Source organism: Rhamphochromis longiceps, linkage group LG19 (genome assembly GCF_057381845.1).
Source record: "Rhamphochromis longiceps isolate RC_006_pf linkage group LG19, R_longiceps_female_GT1.1, whole genome shotgun sequence".
Classification (NCBI taxonomy): Eukaryota; Metazoa; Chordata; class Actinopteri; order Cichliformes; family Cichlidae; genus Rhamphochromis; species Rhamphochromis longiceps.
The window spans coordinates 13,844,887-13,862,453 of NC_140575.1; the positions used below are offsets into that span (position 1 = coordinate 13,844,887).

At 39.7% G+C, this 17,567-nt stretch overlaps 3 protein-coding genes across 4 annotated transcripts; 2 read left to right on the forward strand and 1 right to left on the reverse strand.

The window, feature by feature from the left end:
- Nucleotides 1–1,230: 1,230 nt before the first annotated feature.
- On the forward strand, nt 1,231–4,337 carry mgst3b (microsomal glutathione S-transferase 3b). Its single transcript, XM_085390816.1, has 4 exons — nt 1,231–1,467; nt 1,549–1,671; nt 3,467–3,539; nt 4,006–4,337. Exons 1-4 carry the CDS (start codon nt 1,342–1,344, stop codon nt 4,104–4,106), a joined length of 423 nt encoding a protein of 140 aa, XP_085246942.1. The 5' UTR covers nt 1,231–1,341; the 3' UTR covers nt 4,107–4,337.
- A 1,602-nt stretch (nt 4,338–5,939) lies between these two features.
- tmem50a (transmembrane protein 50A) lies at nt 5,940–12,327 on the forward strand. Its single transcript, XM_085390815.1, has 7 exons — nt 5,940–6,046; nt 7,466–7,571; nt 7,669–7,781; nt 10,871–10,938; nt 11,125–11,217; nt 11,817–11,877; nt 11,958–12,327. Exons 2-7 carry the CDS (start codon nt 7,470–7,472, stop codon nt 12,001–12,003), a joined length of 483 nt encoding a protein of 160 aa, XP_085246941.1. The 5' UTR covers nt 5,940–6,046; nt 7,466–7,469; the 3' UTR covers nt 12,004–12,327.
- Nucleotides 12,328–12,479: 152 nt separating this feature from the next.
- Nucleotides 12,480–17,291, reverse strand: rhd (Rh blood group, D antigen). 2 transcript variants are annotated; one of them, XM_085390814.1, is made up of 10 exons: nt 16,642–17,287; nt 15,788–15,974; nt 15,556–15,706; nt 15,318–15,465; nt 15,055–15,227; nt 13,582–13,719; nt 13,366–13,493; nt 13,189–13,268; nt 13,031–13,104; nt 12,480–12,894 (listed from the first exon to the last, which is right to left on the reverse strand). In XM_085390814.1, the coding sequence occupies exons 1-10, from the start codon at nt 16,784–16,786 to the stop codon at nt 12,868–12,870; spliced, it is 1,251 nt and encodes a 416-aa protein (XP_085246940.1). In that variant the 5' UTR covers nt 16,787–17,287; the 3' UTR covers nt 12,480–12,867. The 2 variants fall into 2 exon arrangements, with proteins under 2 accessions (XP_085246940.1, XP_085246939.1); XM_085390813.1 differs by having other exon boundaries at nt 13,031–13,268; nt 16,642–17,291.
- Between the last annotated feature and the right edge of the window lie 276 nt (nt 17,292–17,567).

Consider the following 17,567-nt stretch of genomic DNA (forward strand, 5'->3'; position numbering starts at 1 on the left):
TCTTTTTGTTTGGATTTTCTGTGTGTCTACGTTCAAATTAGTATTTAGAGTTCTATTCATGGGGTTATTGTTTACAAGTCTTGTTTATTTTGTGATGCTTTCTGTCTTTATGGTTCATTTTCTAGCGTTGCGGTTTTGGTATACACACATTACTTTTAGTTACCATCCCTACATCAGTCTCTGCTCTGTTTGTCTTTCACTTTGCTTCTGTGTGATTCTGTCTTCCCCTGTGTTTTGTTGTGTCTTAATTCCTGTTTTATTTCAGTAGCTGTTGGTCTCCTGTAACTTGTCTGGTTTTACTTCCTCGGCTTGTTGTCTTCATTGTTTTCAGCTATCTTTAATTACACTCCTAGTTCTATTTCAGTCATTACTTCTTGTATGTGTATATCACCTGAGCATTTCTGCACCCTTTGTTGTGTTATCCATTTAATTGTGTGTCTTGGGTTTCCTGAGCTTGAGCTCCATGTGATTTCTGAATATGTGTATTCCTTGGCATTGCTACTTGTGTAATTTTGGATTTGTCCTTATCAGCATGAAATACGTGCCTCTCTTGACTGCTCTCTTTTGCGTCCTGCTCTTGTCTTCTCAAAATTGCCAGCTGACTATGGTATAAAAGGAAATTAAATGTAGGCTATTTTTCAGCTTTGAACACTTAATTTGGATATTTCCCATGCTTATTAAATTACTCAAATACTAAAAAGTAATTTAAACTGTTGTCCCATCCCGATGTACTTTGATACATACTATTAATATGTGTGGTATGAAGATCACCTTTTGTACAGCATCATTAAACGCATTAAATTTATAAAAGGTGAGACAGCATTTATTTAATTGTTATAGCTATGAAAGTGTTATGCTTTGCAATTTATTTATTAATTTATTTTTGGTTCAAAATCGGAGCAGTTGTATTAATAGTGATTGCATAGATGTGGTATAGAAACTTTTTTCTCCTGTAAAAAAAATGACCCCATAAGTCTCAAATTTTTTACATACTAACAAAAACTTTTTCAGACTAAACTTTGAGAACCTTTAATAAAATCTGAAATTTTATATCGCTATACCTACAAACTATCTATCTATCTTGTAAGCCTGCAGGCTTATAATTTGTATTTGATTAGGGCTTAAAAGGGAGAAACTAACGACTGTACCGTCATTGGGAGAAAGTGAAGTCGTGAATGCATTTCAAATGCAAATAAAGGAAGTCTCGGGCGATCTCGCGACATTTTATGTAACGTCTACTTAGCAGTACTGTTTACTTTGTCGCTTCCTCCTCTTTCCTGCGTTATAAAAGCGGAGCGTGCGCGCACCTCGCTGTTCACCTGATTTGATCGCAGGCTGAAAATGGACGCGCTCACCGTGCTGCCATCCAACTTCGGATATGTTATCCTCACGTACCTGTACAGCTGGATCATGCTGGGGTATTTGGCAGTTAAGGTTGGGGGAGCCAGAAAGAAGTACAACGTGAAAGTAAGTGAAAAACGAACACTGCACGCTCTGAAGTGATTTTTATTTGCATCTCGGGCTTATTTCACGCTGTTTATTCTGCAGTATCCCACCATGTACAGCGACAAGGAGCAAGTCTTTAACTGCATCCAGAGGGCGCATCAGAACACCCTGGAAGTGTACCCTCAGTGGCTGGTTTTCCAGACCATCGCAGCTCTTGTTTACCCGGTAAATTTGATCATATACACTTAAATCAGTCTTCACTACTAAGTTTTTTGTTTTATGCATTTATTGTGTTAGTGCAGTGGGTCAGGGGCCGAGCAGGAACACGCCCGCGTGAACTTTGGCATGATTTTTCCAGATAACAGTCTAGTTCAAACGTTAGTGTCAGAGTGAATAAGCAGATTTTCCTCGATCACAGGGGTGTGTCCACGACTTTTTTTCTCTGTGGTGGATTGGGGGTGCACAGTAAAACAGAAGTTATGGTCATAAATAAACAGAGTTTATAAAATATAAATCTAATAATGTTAATTAGGTTAAAAATCTGGGATATCTCACTACAGATCACATAAGAACGGTTTACGATATATAGATAGCATGCAAATATCCTGTTAGGCAGGTTTGATGTATGTGCAGAGAGCGGGAAGATCCTTAGAGGAAAGTAAGTTTACAGAAAGTTTAAGTGGTCGATAATGAGATGTCAGTGAGGAAGTGAAATGTTTGTAGCTGCTGAAGTGAGCACAATTAAAGATGTCAGAAGAATTGTATTTGCAGGCTCAGTGCTTTTGAAAAACAGATTATTGTAGCAGATTACTAAATATAAAAAATTCAGTGCACATATCAGACTCATCTGTGGAGTGGAGACTCTGGTGGAGCACTCTCTGTCTCTTTTTTTTCTTTTTAGAAAAAAATCTGTGCATATGCTTGGTTTGTTACTTTATTTGATAACTGTTTGTTAGTAATGATCCAGGCCAAAGACCAGCGGTTACTCAAAGACCTCACTGAACCTGTTAGAGCCCCTGATACCTGTGAGAGTGCATGACAAAGAAAGAGAGACAAGAAGGCATTTAGACACTTATGACAGTAGGGGGAGTGTTTGAATAGAGGTAAATGATCTCAAATAAATAAATAGACGTGATCTTTATGTATGTTCATGGACACAAATCACCATATATTTATATGATGGTTTTCCAGACGAAGCGGTGAAATGTTGAAATACCTCATGAAAGGGCTTCAGCACATGTAGCGATTGTTATTTTAACCAAAATTGCAATCTTTTTCTGACCTTGACCCGGTAGTTTTTAATGCCTTAACAAACCCAATGAAGGCATTTTTAATTAATAATATAAAAAAGGGCAGCACAGTGGCATGGTGGTTAGCACTGTTGCCTTATAGCAAGAAGGTCTTTTTGTGTGGAGTTTGCGTGGTCTCCCCGTGTTTCCCCGGGGCCTCCGACTTCCTCCCACAGTCCAAAGACATGTACTTAGTGGGGTACGGTAAATAGGTGATTCTAAATTGCCCATGTGAATGTGAGTGCATATGGTTGTCTGTCCCTCTGTGATAGACTGGCACGGTGTACCCTGTCTCTCACCCTGTGACCCTGATAAGGATAAACAGAAGAGAAAGGATGGGATATAAAAATAAAATGATATGAATGCAATGTGTGAATCTGTGGTGTGTAGGACCCAAACTGGATAATTATCGATTCGTTAATGTGTACTTGTGTTTAATATTCCAGGTAGAAGTAATTGTACTTTATATTCTGCTGGATGGTCATATCTTTAATAGTTCATTATATTTTTAGGATATTGTTTTATAATGTGCTGAAAGTAGCACAACAGGAATATTTAAATAAAATAAAAATAGTTTAAATCTATATTTAAGTTGAATTCATGAGTAATGTGATGATTCTGTGTGTACTTTATATCAGCGGCTTTGGTGAGGGGCAGCTGTGCCCTCATCTGGAAACTCTCCTGACTTCCTCCATTCTTTCTAACTCTTATTTGTGTGCACTTCTAACCAGCTGTCAGCATCTGTCTTGGGGGTTATTTGGGTGACCAGCAGGTTTTCCTATGCCTGGGGCTACTACACAGGAGGTAAGACTGAAATTAAGTGAATGGAGTCATGATACGTAAAATTTATACACTCACGTTAATATTTTATTAATAAATACAGAGTTATGTTAGTATTAACCCCTAATCAATACCACAATCAGTAATGTCTACATTGGGTTGGTGTCTACAATTATGCCATGTCATAATATGCATGATATGGCAGTTAGACAGATGTTCAGAGCTGAAGTCCAGGTGCTGCAAGAGTTACAGCCCTGTGATAGTCTGAGCAGTTTTATTGCTCAGTATCTACGTTGTTTAATCATTTACATTTGATAACATATGGGTGAAAAGTTACTAAGCTAAGAAGTCAATGATCTGCATTATTAATGGAAGCAAAACATTTAAATGATCATGTGTTCAGAACTTCAGAGAAGACAGAAAAGTTTAGCCTCGTTTTCTTCGTATAATCCTGATTTGATCAATGTTTACTTTGTCCTTTTTATTGCAGATCCTGCCAAGAGGATGAACGGTGCTTACGGCTACATTGGCTATTTCGGAGTCATCATTCTCTCCATATCTGTTGCCCTGCAGCTGCTCGGCTTCCTCTAAGATGACTGTCATCTTGTGTTTGCCCATCTTACTGAAGAATCTGCTCGTGTATAGTAAACAATATTGCATCTTAACAAAACTATGCTATAAACTGTCTATATATGACTTAAAACCTTTTTTATGAACCACTAACCTGATATTCTGATATTTCTGTGACTATATACTCCATGTAATCAAAATTCTACAATAGTCATCAATAAAGTAAATGCTGTCTGATGGTGCAGCCTTAAATGGATTCTGCGTGCACTCAGGTAGTACAGATTATGGTCACTGAGAGGGTCAGAGGCAGCAGGGCTAAAGAGCGTGTCATGTGACTCACACATGAGGTATCAGGCGCAAATCCCCCATCTGTTCGAGCCCATAGTCAGTGGCTTCTAGATGATCTACATCCTGAGAAACAAGTCCACCAAGGTCAGCCCAAGATAATAAAGTCCTTTTTTTTATAACTACTGTACAATAGAATTACCACAGAAAATGTTTTTTTTTAATTGACAGGGAATAAGTCCAGGTGATGAGCTGGTGGGGTGTTTTCTTTCATTTTGCACACTAAAAGCTAAATAAAACTTCTTTTTTTTTTTGTCTATGTTAAAATGTTACAGCCCATATAGTTGTACAGAGGGGTTCCTTTGATGTATAAAAACTGAGATGTATTATTGGAAGTTAAGACATCTCATCTCTTTGCCATAGTTTAACAAAATGTAAGATACTTTGTTCAACAGACAGGAGCAGAGAAACCAAAATGTTATATTCTCATATGACGACGTGAGGTTTCAGGAGGTTAATTTAGGAATGAAAGAAGACAAAGGATGAAAGAAATAAGATGTACTTCATTTATCCCAAAAACTGAGAAACTAGTGTGTTACAGTCACCAAAACACGAAATAATTGTCTCTCAATAACACAAATTTAACCAGCTCAGAAAGATTATGCCCCCGCCCGCCCCCACACACACACAACAATAACAAAATAAGGAGCTCAGTTAAATAAAGATAAAAGAAGTGAAGAGTTCAATAAACCCAAATCAAAATATCATACAACAAGGAGATTAATGAGTAAAATATATAAGGTCATGCTATATATGATTCCAATGGTTTATATGAATAAGATGTACTTTATTCCAATAATAAATAAAGTACATCTATATATGATTCCAGTGTTTTATTGGAATCATATATAGCATCGCTGTGATTTTAAAAAGGATAGTCAGAGGAATAAAGAGTGGGAGAGCTGTGTGACACAAGGAAAAAAGTAGGATTAACTGTTTTATTGGAATCCGGTAAAATAAGCCTAACGGGATATTGTTGTCTTTATTTGTTTTGTATGAACTCTGAACCTGAATTCTTTTGCAATTAATTGTTTAAATCATATAAAGAAATGTGGACAGAAATGTAAAGTATTTTATTGTATTAGAATAAAGTGCCACAATTCTACTTATATGTCACATATATATATATATTGATTATTATCATATCATATCATTCCCTTATATTATAAATAGCATATAAGTGTGCCAAATGTGCGGCCCAGTAACAGTAACTGGTCCTCCAGAGGATCCTGTTCAGCCCGCTCAATAGCTGTGCAAAGAGTGATGAACAGTGTTAAAATGCGCAGGTACTGTAGAGATGTGATGCCAACCTTATTTCAGAAACACTAGTGTCATTAATGAGTCATTAAATGGGAAACTGTGAATCCTTTTTATATTAATTGCACTTATTTAGAAACCTACTATGCAATAATTTTACTGGTCAGGAGTAACTGGAATTAGAAAGGAGAGATGTTTACAAATTCACACTTTATCCGTTGCTCCTGAAGGCAACAACATCAACAGCGTCTTTGATCGAAAAGGGTGTGGGTTGACTGCGCATGTGCATGACGAACCTCTGTCGGAAGCAAAGTCGGGTTTGTCCAAAGGTTTTACACACCAAAAAGCGAGAATAAAAGGTAGGAATTCCTTTGAAAATGGCACGAGGAACGGGTAACACTGTCGGGATGTGTGTTTCTATCCGTTCCCACCGCTGTCGTTTGGCTCGTGGTATTTTTTCAGCAACTTCGTAGCGAGAAGAAACCTTCAAGGAAATGTTTGCTAGTACCAAAGCGATGAACAAAAGAAAGCGACAGCGCAGGGTTTTAATCAAACACACGAGCATTGTTTGAGTTTCTAAAACTTATACCTGCTATTATCATCCCTTTAGGGGCTTAATGGATATTGCATGTGGCGATTAAACGGGATAAATGTGGAGTTACAGTATTGTTGGTGTTTGTGCGCGAGCACGAGCCTACTGTACGGCGCCTGCGCACTGATGGATTTTTGTGTCAGATTTCAGTCCACTTTTCTGACTTCGCTTATTGATTATTGGAAATAAGCATAATGAACAGCTGTTTTTCATGTTGCCCGCACTTACATTAGTGGAGTCAGGAATACACCTGGCTGGCTGTGGAAAGTGTGATGTCATCATTTATTTAAACTTTAATAAATCAGCTGTTCCTCCTGTACACAATGGGGTGGAAATTTTGCTGAGACACTTTTCCTTACTGCATTCAGTGACCTATTTTTACTGTTTTAAGAGTCACATAACGAGTCATCTGTGTCATTGTTGTTATGCATTCTCCAGACGGTGGCCTCCAGGGACGCTGTAATAATCTAGTAGCTGTGGCAACAGCCAGAGCGTTGATGTTCAGTTATTGAACCTAAAGTAGACGGCTTAGCATCATTATTTGAGTAGGTAGGTTTCCACGAGTCCTGAGGTTCAGGACAAATCCAGAGTACGTGTGTCCTCCACACCTCCATCAAAAGTCAATGGGAGCTGAAATCTACTCCTGGACAAGCTACTGTTCTGTCCGGTGTTATTTGTGTATTATTTTCAGTTGTATAATTTTTTTTGTTTTTGTTTTTTACCAATTTCATTATTTTGCTATTTGTATTTTATTTCATTATACTGAACATTTAAAAAAAAAAAAATTATATTACTGTTTCGCCCCTTTTCCCCTCTTGACCTCCTTAATTCAATACATTTATTTGATATTTAACAAACAGTTTTAGCCTGTTGGGTTTTATAGTTTTTCTTTTCTGAACTTTTAAATTTTTTATAGTCAGTGTATATATTCTATGAAAATATGTATTTATGATTGAATTGAATTATTTTATTTCGATTTTTTTCTTATTCACCTTCTCATTGTATTATCTTCAGCTTTTTAAGGTTTGACTTGATTTGATTTTAACAGATTTTTATGTGTAATATTTATATTTTACATTTTACATTAATAAAAAGATATGTTATTTGTTTTTTTCAGACTGTTTAAACTGAGCTGCCTTTCTCTTAATTCAAATCCTGATTTACACCTACATTTACTTTTTTCCAGAGTCATGTCGGGATTTCTGGACGGGATCCGGTGCGGAGACTGTGAGTGTAATGTGGACTGGGGAGAGCGAAGAAACACAATTGCCTCTATAGCTGCTGGAGTCCTGGTATTTCCACTGATTTCTTCAAAACAATAAAGACATATATATAAATCTGTATAGAAGATTTTACATATTTACATAACCGGGGATGTTGTTTTTGCAGTTTTTCACCGGCTGGTGGATCATCATTGATGCTGCAGTGAAATACCCGGCACAGGATGAATTTCATCATGCATATCACACCTGTGGAGTCATCGCTACCGTGGCCTTTCTCATGTAAGACAGACTGCAGCTGTTTGGTGTTTCTGAAGCTTTAAAGCTCAACTTGCAGGTTTTCCAAATCACATGCGTAATATCACAGAGGAAGTAGAGCTGATGTCACATGACCTTAAAAAAACCCCAACAACAGCGATTTAGTCACGTAATAACTGGGAGTCGGGGGTTGTTGCCCCTTTCTGTTTTCAAGAGTGATTGATGACCCTGTCTAAGGTGACAGTGATACCAGTTTTGATCTTTTTATTCAGAGACATTTGTTAACATGTGAGTTAAATTCATACGTGTCACTCATGTGAAAAGTCTCAATAGCTAAATGAATGTGAAGAGAGACAACTTTAGCTTCATAGTGTGGATTTAGAGATCTCTCCAAAACAGGAAGTCTGGAACTGGTTCTTTTTTATCTTTATGGTTTCACAAAAATTTAAAAAGGGGATGCCCAGAATTTACATTTTTTGAATGCAGCATATTTTATTTCAGCAATTTAACATGAGCAAAGCAAAATCCAAGTAAGATAATAATAATTCAATGAACAAACTGTACTCTGAGATCATGCTGATTTCTACTGCTGGTTTTGAGATGAGGGAGATAGAGGGAAACATCCGCATCCTGACCACTTACACCAGTCTGTGCCGATATAATCCAGTAGGAATGCAGAAAAAAGTTCTCCAATTCCTCTGTGATTATACCCCGGCACAGCAAAAAATAAGAAGGGGAAACAGACGCAAATTCTAATTCTAAATCGTAAGTCCACAGTGTTTCTGCTTTTTTACACAGTGCCTGTTTGGTGCTCTCACTCTAACACACACAGAGCAAAGGGTGCACCGTGGTCATAACAATGCTCCTGGAATCTGGGTGAAAAAGTCAAGCATGAGGGTCATTACATTACTGAAACTACATTTTCTTACTCCTGTATTGATTACATTTATTCTTGATTATATTCTGATTAGAATTAAGCATGATTTAGTTCTCTGTATCACTGCAACCATAAAAAGGCTGGATGTTAAGTCCTCTTATTCCACTTTTGGATGAAGATAAGCCCAGGGATCTCAGTCTCTTCGACACCCCCTCCTTGAGATCGCTGGCTGCCTGTCATGGTGGTTAAGACGGGGGAGTCCACTTCATCAGCAGTGAACAGATGTTGCAAGGCCGATGAGCTGGTCCCCAGTTCTGTGGTCCAGCAGGGCCCTGAGTTGGTTCAAGGACTGTGGCCGGTCACCATCACTCATCTCGTGCTCTGCTCTTCCATCTACTCAATTTTCCTGATCTTGTATGTCCTCATCGACCTGGATGTTTTTGTAGCAACTTCCCTCATAGTAATCGTACTTGCACTCCCAGCTGGATGTTTGAATGGTGGCAGGTTTGGTCCAGCAAAAATAAAACCGCCATTAGGCAGATGTGTAGAGGTGATTTGGTGCCCATCAGGGTAGTAAACTCCATCAATATCCCTGCAGATTCCAGATACAGCAGATCTCCGCACTATATTGGCCCAGCTCAAAAAAAGTTGGCTACTGGGACTGTTGGACTAAACTGGCAATCCATATGCAAGAAGATCCCCCACGCACTGTGGTGTTGGAGTTTATCTTTGTGGCACAATGTGCACTGTAAGGCTGAAGTGACACTTCAGTGATACTTTGCACTATGAGCATCTGTTCCACACTGCATGCACCTGCTGCCCCCTCTGAACGGTCCTTTTCGGACTGTGCTTGTTGTGTTTTCGGCCATGGTTCCTTAATGTCCCAGGAGTTTCTTCCATAACCTGTTATAAGCTCCTCGGACGTGCTGTTTTCCCTCCTCCTCATGTTCGAGGTCATCACTAATGGATTAATGACAAAACTTCTCTCCTGCCCCCCTGGAGCTTTACTGTGTGTAACCTGTGTAACTACACATGCCGCTGGTAGTGCCGTGTTTGCATCCTGTTCCTAAATATTACTTTTTCTGTAACTCAAGGTTGTACTCTCATCAAAATAATCACTCTTGCTTATTTCTTTATGACTGCTAGTCTTAACACTGCTTTCAGGCTAAATTCTCTTCAGCACAGCCACATTTGTATGTATTTATAAACCATTTCCATCCTTTTCTCTGGCATATGGTGGTAGCTGTGCTGTATTCTCTTGTATATACGCTTCTGGAGTCACCCCTTGCCTGGAGGTCTAATCTTCCCTATTCTTCGATTCCGTGAAAGAGTTTCTTTGTTACATCATCCAATTTATTTCATGCTTTTTCCAGCATCCTGTCTCTCTTTGTTATAAACCTTACAAAAGAAGACTGAACTTCATGTTGAAACACAGCTCTGTACTCTTTTTCTCTCTGACCTTGGATTGTCGTCACAATAATTCCTTACTCTCTTTTCAGCTTCTCTGTTTTTGCTAACTCGCTTTCACAAAACACACAAAAGGACATATGTTTCAAGTTTAAGCAAATATAAATGCTTCAAGTATTGAGTAATTTTGTCCCAAAATAAGGTTTAACGCCTTTTTTCCCTGCAAGATGTATTTCCACCACTCCTCTGTGCAGTTTCATAACTTTATATACTCCATAACATACATGTCCATGTTACTGATGCATTAAGTCAAGGAAGAGTTTAAAAAGGACTCTTACCCACGAGCACCTGAACAGGTTTAATCAGTTTGGGGTGTTTTTAGAGTCCTGTGAGTCCTCCTTGTGAAACGTGTCCTCAGAAAGATTTCAAACGTTTAGTGGGTTTATGTTGATTCTTTTTCAACACTTTGTTAATCATAGTGAAAACTCTGTGCACACAGTGCTGTAACCTTCAGTCCGATGCATACAGTTTTGTAAAAAGCCAGACTTTGACCCTAATCAAGTCAGAAAGCAGCCTCATCTTAAGGCTTTAAGACGGGACTTGACAGTACCCATGTGTGACACTCTGAGAACCATGGAGGATTTTAGCGCTGGTGGATGAAGGAATTTTTGGTTTGCATGTAATAAACACATTTATACAACACTTACAGAGTTAACTGGCCTGGATAGGGTTTATAAATAACTTTTCTGCTCCAACAGTTATTAGTTAATGTTACTTTTTTCGGGTTGTAACATCTGAAGATTCTGCATTCTGCTTTTTTCCATTTTAGGATAAATGCTGTTTCAAATGGCCAAGTGAGAGGAGACAGCTACAGCGAAGGCTGCATGGGACAGACAGGTGTGTGTCTGCTGTGATGACGACAGGTTGTCTATTTTCATTTAGCGATTATTTATTTAATGTCTCAGATATGCTTTCTACTGTTCTTGTGGCGTGTATCTGCGCATGCAGTAAAACGCAACGTGGTAAACGAAGCTCGACACCACGTCACTCAGTGTCCCGCCCTTTCTTATCTTTTACTTGCAGGTGCTCGAGTGTGGCTCTTTATCGGCTTCATGCTGGCTTTTGGCTCCCTCATCGCCTCCATGTGGATTCTCTTTGGAGGATTTGTAGTGCCCCGTGAGTCCACTTTATCTGCTTAGCACTTTTCTACTTGGCCCAAGTGTTCAGCTGTGTTTTCAACTGTAGAAACTTTGGACTGGGAACTTTGGCACCTCGGTTATAATATGAATGAATATAATGGAAATAATTTGTATTTCCAGTTGGAGCCATATTTCCACGTAGTGACGTGCAGAGGCAAAGCTATAAACAAAAGTGTCCCCGTCTAAAAAGATCTAATTGTATTTATAAACAGCATAACTGTGGTCATATTACACAGTTATACAGTCCGCGTACCTGGACTCATCGATGTTTAGTTGTCTGTACGCAGCCGTTTCATAACCCAGCTATGAAGTGTGTATTTAAAAAGAGAAAGGCATGCGTTCTTTAATGTGATAATTTGAATAACTTGTCGCTTGGTAAGAGATGGTCTGAGTGAATCAGCGTCGTCTGCGGTGCAACCTGTGTTAGGATAGGCAGATAATGTTCAGGCGTCAGTGTTTGCTGGGTGAAAATGAGGCTGTTTAGAGGGATGTTTGCTGCAGTAAGGAACTCTTGGATCAAAGCTGTGACGGCGTGATGCTGTAACTGACGCCGTAAACCTGTTGCGTCTTTTGCAGAGAAGCCCACTGTGTACCCTGGAATTGCTGTTTTCTTCCAAAATGCGTTCATTTTCTTCGGGTGAGTTGTTGAGTCCTCTTTCTCTCGTCCGTTTCAGGACAATGAAAACATTTCACTCATCTTATCGTTTTCCTCTTCAGGGGTTTGGTGTTCAAGTTTGGTCGTACAGAGGATCTCTGGCAGTAATGAACTCTGCGTGTCTCTTCATGTCCACAGTTATACACTCTGCTTTCTATACTGTATGAGACTGTATGCTTCAGTGGGTATTCACTTTATATATAAACTATTTCCTTTTTTTTTTTAGCCTTCAGATTAACATGTTTAATTTATCTGGTTTGCTGTATAAAAGCTAAATCATAATTAAGCACAAATCTTCATAGATTTCTTTAAAGTTTGAATATTTTCAAATGTGGCATGTCTATTTGCAATCGGACTCTGTAGCCATGTTGTTAAAATGGTTTACTTATGCATAAACAAAATTGTGTATTTTGGGAGCTTCAAGACACTAAACTGTCTCCATCTCCTTTGTTTTATGGCATCCCCTAATTTAGCCTGCCTGCCAAGCGCACATTCCATAAGTGGTTATGGTACAAAATATTAACTGACGGATTTTTCGTAGATGTGTACACATACATGTTTCATTGAATGTAACCATGGGGGGTTGTTTGTAATTTTCCAGGAATAACACTATATCAGCTCTGAAAGTTTGCAGCAATCCAGATTTATTGTTGAGTTTCAGTTAGCCACAGTGCTGACCTCTGGCAGACAGAGGTTTCACATCTGTAGGGTGTCCTCTCAGTGCTGCGACTTTGTATTTGAATGCAACATCTGTCCATTCAGCTTGTGTAACACCCAGAGCATCAGGGCAGTGTTTCACAGCCATGGCAGCAATAAAAACATACTGAGCAGTAAATCAGTCTGACACTCCTCACTCCCGATTTTTATCCTCCTTTTTTTTTTTCCTCCCTCACACAAAAAAATATATCCCACTACATTATTTTATAAAAGTCAGGAGAGAGTGTGAAATTATATACAGGGGTCTTCGTCTTCTTATTTGCGCACAGCCAGATGAGAAAACTGCAAAAACATGAAAACATTTTGTCTGTTTAAGGTTTTGTGAAGGTTTTAAAGTTCAGCATGGTGGAAAATATGTCAGAAATATCTTCAGACTTTAATTATTGAAAGGGAAGCATTAAAGAAGATGACTGCATACCTCCCAGAAGGCTTGATCATCAAAGCAATTCTTGTACTGGGGTGGTCTCCAAAACTTCAACCTGATAAGGAGCCCTTCAAACAAGGAGATGAAACTTATAAAGAAGACGGCGCACTGACTGTACCTGCTGCTGGAATAGAGGTTAAGGCATACTGTACCTGTAAGGATTCCCAGCGTCACACTCAGAGCGATGGTGATGAGGAGACTACAGATGTGAAATACAGCAAACCGGATCGCTCTGTCAGAAGAAGAAGGAAAGAAAAACAAATAATTAAGCAGGGTATTCCTTCTTTTACGTGTTGCAGTCCAACATCACGGGACCGTTTCATTCTTACACTGTGTGATCATCTGAGTCTTTGATCTGCAGGACAAGATGCGCTATCCATCCCAGTAGACCAGGAAGTGCATGACTGCTTAAGATAGCGCATGTGTCATGGCACTGAAATGCCAGCAGCATGTGGATCTGTGAAGTAAGTTAACAGCTGAGTTTTATCATACAGACTGTGCAAGCTTGAGGCAAATGTCCACGTCTAGGAGGGGGTGAGGAAAACCTTAAGATACTGGAATCCAATGGATGATATTATGGCAGCAGCAAAGCCGATTATCATGGCTTCCCAAGGATGACGAACTGCTGACATGGAGACGCCGACAGCGACGCCACCAGCGAGGATGCAGGACTGCAGGTGGATCTGAAAGAAAATCAGACTTTTAGGTGCTTCACATGGTGACGAAGCTGAGCTTGCACTGCAAATTTTAATAAACACCAAAATGTGTTTAAATTAACCCCAATTTTTTAATAAGTCCACCAAAAGTTTGTGAATAACATAAACTTCATTTTTGTCATATATTAGGTTTCTGTGTTAACGCAGCCAGTACATCAAAAACCACTTATGGCTTTAAAGCGTATTTAGGTGCTGATAATTGCAGTCCTCATTTTTAAAATAAAATACTGACAAAAATAATGTTCTACATCAGTCACTTTATTAGGTATGCCTGTTCATCTGCTCAGTAATGCAAATATATAATCAGCTAATCACATGGCAGTAGTTTAGTGCATTCAAACATGCAGGCATGGTCAAAAAGAAAGGGGATTCCCACTGGCTGAAAATGCTTTGAAAGGCAGTACAGTAACTCAAATATCACTCGTTACAACACAGGTGTGCACAAGAGCGTCTCTGAATGCATAACACGTGGAACCTTGAAGCAGATGGTTTTACCAGCAGCAGAAGATCACACCAGGTGCCAGGAGACTGAGACTACAGTCCACACAAGCTGTTCAGAGTGTAACGGTGTCACACTCTGAGCCCCTCAGTGCCAACTAAGAATCATTTAAATGCCACAGCCTGCCTGAGTGTTGTTGCTGACCATGTCCATCCCTTTATGATCACAACTTGCACATCTAAAACTGGTTTCTTGAGCATGGCGATGAGTTCACTGAACTCAAATGGTCTCCAAAAAATATCTCTGAAGAATGTTTCCTGCACCTTGATGAATCTGTGCCACAAAGAATTAAGACAGCTTATAAAGGAAAATGTGGTCCAACCTGACACTAGCAAGGTGTATCTAATAAAGTGGCAGATGAGGGCATTTTCCCATTAAAATATTAATAAAAGCCCTTCCTGTGGGGATGGTTTAAATGGGAAGAAAAGCAGTGTTTTCAGCTGTTCAGAGAGAGTAGAAATGAAAAAAGCTAAAATGAAAGCAGATAAACTGATAGATCTTGACTTTAATGTTGCTTTAAGCCAGCAGCTGCTACCATATGTCTCTCTTTCTAACAGAGATGCCTGCAGGTAGCAGGGGTTAGTCTAAAGAGCAGCACAGCATTTGGTCCACTGCATTTATTTTAGCTTTAGTTTTAAAGCTAAATGAGCAAAAACAGTTAGCTGTATTCAAACTGACTTTTTGTGGGCCAGTAAAAGTCTGTCTACTGGCACAGAGGGGAAGTTTTATGCTGGACACCTTATGTTGACATTGCACATAAAGTCTCATAATAATGTGCAAACATATCAAGTGTCAGGTCATACCAGGTGTAGTTTTCCCTTGGGGTTGGAGAGCACAGACATCGCAGCTGCTGTCACAGCACTAACGGCCAGGGCCAGGTAGGTGCTGCACACGGCTTCCAGCTTCCTCCCAGGAGTCCGATCATCCACGAGGACAGAGTTAAAACTGGGCCAAAACATCCAGAGGACAACAGTCCCTGGAGAGGAGAGACAGATTCAGCTGTACACAGATTCACTAGAGTGGAAATTAGCCAAATGATGCAGCAGATATCTGGGAAAGCTGTTACCTAACATGGAAAACAATCCCATCTTTGTGTCAAATTTCTCCTTTTCAAATCGCTGCTCTGAGCCTTTACGGTAAAGTGTCCCTGTCAGCATGAGTCCAAACAAGGACCCAAAGATGTGAAGCATCATGATGCTGATCAGAGGACGGGTCTAGAAGGACCAGAAAAACATTAGCAGCTGCATATCGATGTGAATACACTTTATCTAAAGATATGATATGAGGGTGAAACGTGGGCTTACGTTCAGGAGAAACTGCAGAAGCCATTTGTTTAGGATGAACCCTGACACCTCGAGCAGTCCAATAAGGATGAGGTGGACTGGGTTGGTCTTCCCCAGCACAGCTCCAATTGAAATGAGGGCTGAGGCAGTGCACATCTCAGCAACTATCAAGCTACAGCAAACAAGTTCCAGTTAAATTGATTTATATAAGCTCCTTTAGAGGAAATTATCTGCACCAACCGTCTCCTCCCACCTTTTCAGATCTATCCTGAGCCTTCCCCTGTAGTACAAGGACTCCACACCGTTCAGTATGAGGGCCCACTGGGTGGCCATGGCAGCCACAAGGAGGTTGAACCCGGAGCCACTGAAACCATGGCGCACTAGAAAAGTGCCCAAAAAGCCAAAGCCTAGAATCACTATCACATTCACATCCTGGAACTCTGAAAAAGAAGAAGAGAAGGCACAAAAATAAACAGTTACAGCTGAATTTTAGCTGAGGACACAACACATTTACTCACGGGCTTATCAATGACCAACAAACGGCAGCTCCTCCCCACACTCTTGGACTGAAGTGTGTTTATTTCGCACACTAAAGCATGCACATGAAGTTAGTTTAACCCTTGTGTGGTGTTTGTATTTTTGTTACTCAGCCAGTGTTCATGGGTCTGGTGGACCCGCTAGAGTTTTGGCTTTCCAAATTAACACTATCAAACAATTTTATGTTAAATTACTCAACAGATGTTTACTTCATCCCAATTACAAGACATATGAACAGCAAACATGGTTAATTTTTTCCCTTTACCTTTGTTAGATCACATTTATGAATTAATGTGCTTCTCGTTTTTCTTTTATATAAAATGTTATAAATAAATCAGTTATAATCAAGTGGAGTGAGTGGAAAGACACAACACATTTACACGTGAAAAAATAATTAATTGTTTAATTTTTCTTTTGAAAAAAACTGAACACGGGTCTCACAGACCCGAACACCATACAAGGGTTAAAAGATAGTTGCTTCATGAATTAGCTAATCAAAGTAAACACGAACATCTTTAACCTCATCTGACCTCAACACCCCCCTTCCAAGCTCACAAAAATAAAACTCACCTGGGTAACGTTTGCTGAAGTCATCAGCGTTTCCATTTCTTTCGATTTCAGTGTAAAAAGCAAATATGATGATAAACCCAGTCTGCAGGAAAAGCAGCAAGGGTGCCAGACGAGAGCGCAGGCTTGGTGCGTACTGAGGAGGCATTGAAGATGTTTGTTGCACAACTTCTCTTCACACTGATGCTCAGACAAACGGGCGCAACCCCACAGCACGCAGCTTCTCCTCTTTATCAGCTGCTGCGCATGAAAGCGTCTTGGCAAGACAGCGTGAGCTGTACTAATAGATTTGAATCAAATAAAAAAAATTCTAACTGTTTGTGGGGATAAGTGAAATATTTGAGGTATTTGAGGGAATATTTTGAAACATAAGGAAGTGAGCATGATGAAGCTTTATTATATCCCTATAGATAATAATAATTTTAAAAGGCACAAATAATTCACTTTTTAAGCAGAGACAACTGCGGCCCTCATTTTTTGCCGCACACGCATGCACACTATTTCAACCTGGTAACAAAGCATAAATGGCATTCATCTCCTTGGGGCAAGTCAGTCAGCGAAACACACACAAAGGCCGTGATATAAATACCCCGCCGCCCCCCATGTCGGACTGGATGTTTTTGTATCAAGCACAAAGGGAATTTTGTCCCGAATACAGCATATTTGAGTCCTCATAATAAACCAAAGGCAGAAACATATAAGGGAAATACCCGCCCCCGCTGTCAGTTAATTGGCCGATCGGGGATGCCCAATTTGTTCACAACAATCTGATTGGTTGAACGCCAAGACGCTCCACAAACGGTGATGAGCGCTCAGTGAGCAGCCACTGAGGGCAGTGATTGGCTCTTCTGTGTGTCTGTCAAAAAAGGAGTCCTTGACGGAAACGGTGATTGGTCGCACCGGCCGTCTGACAGCCACACTAGGTAAAA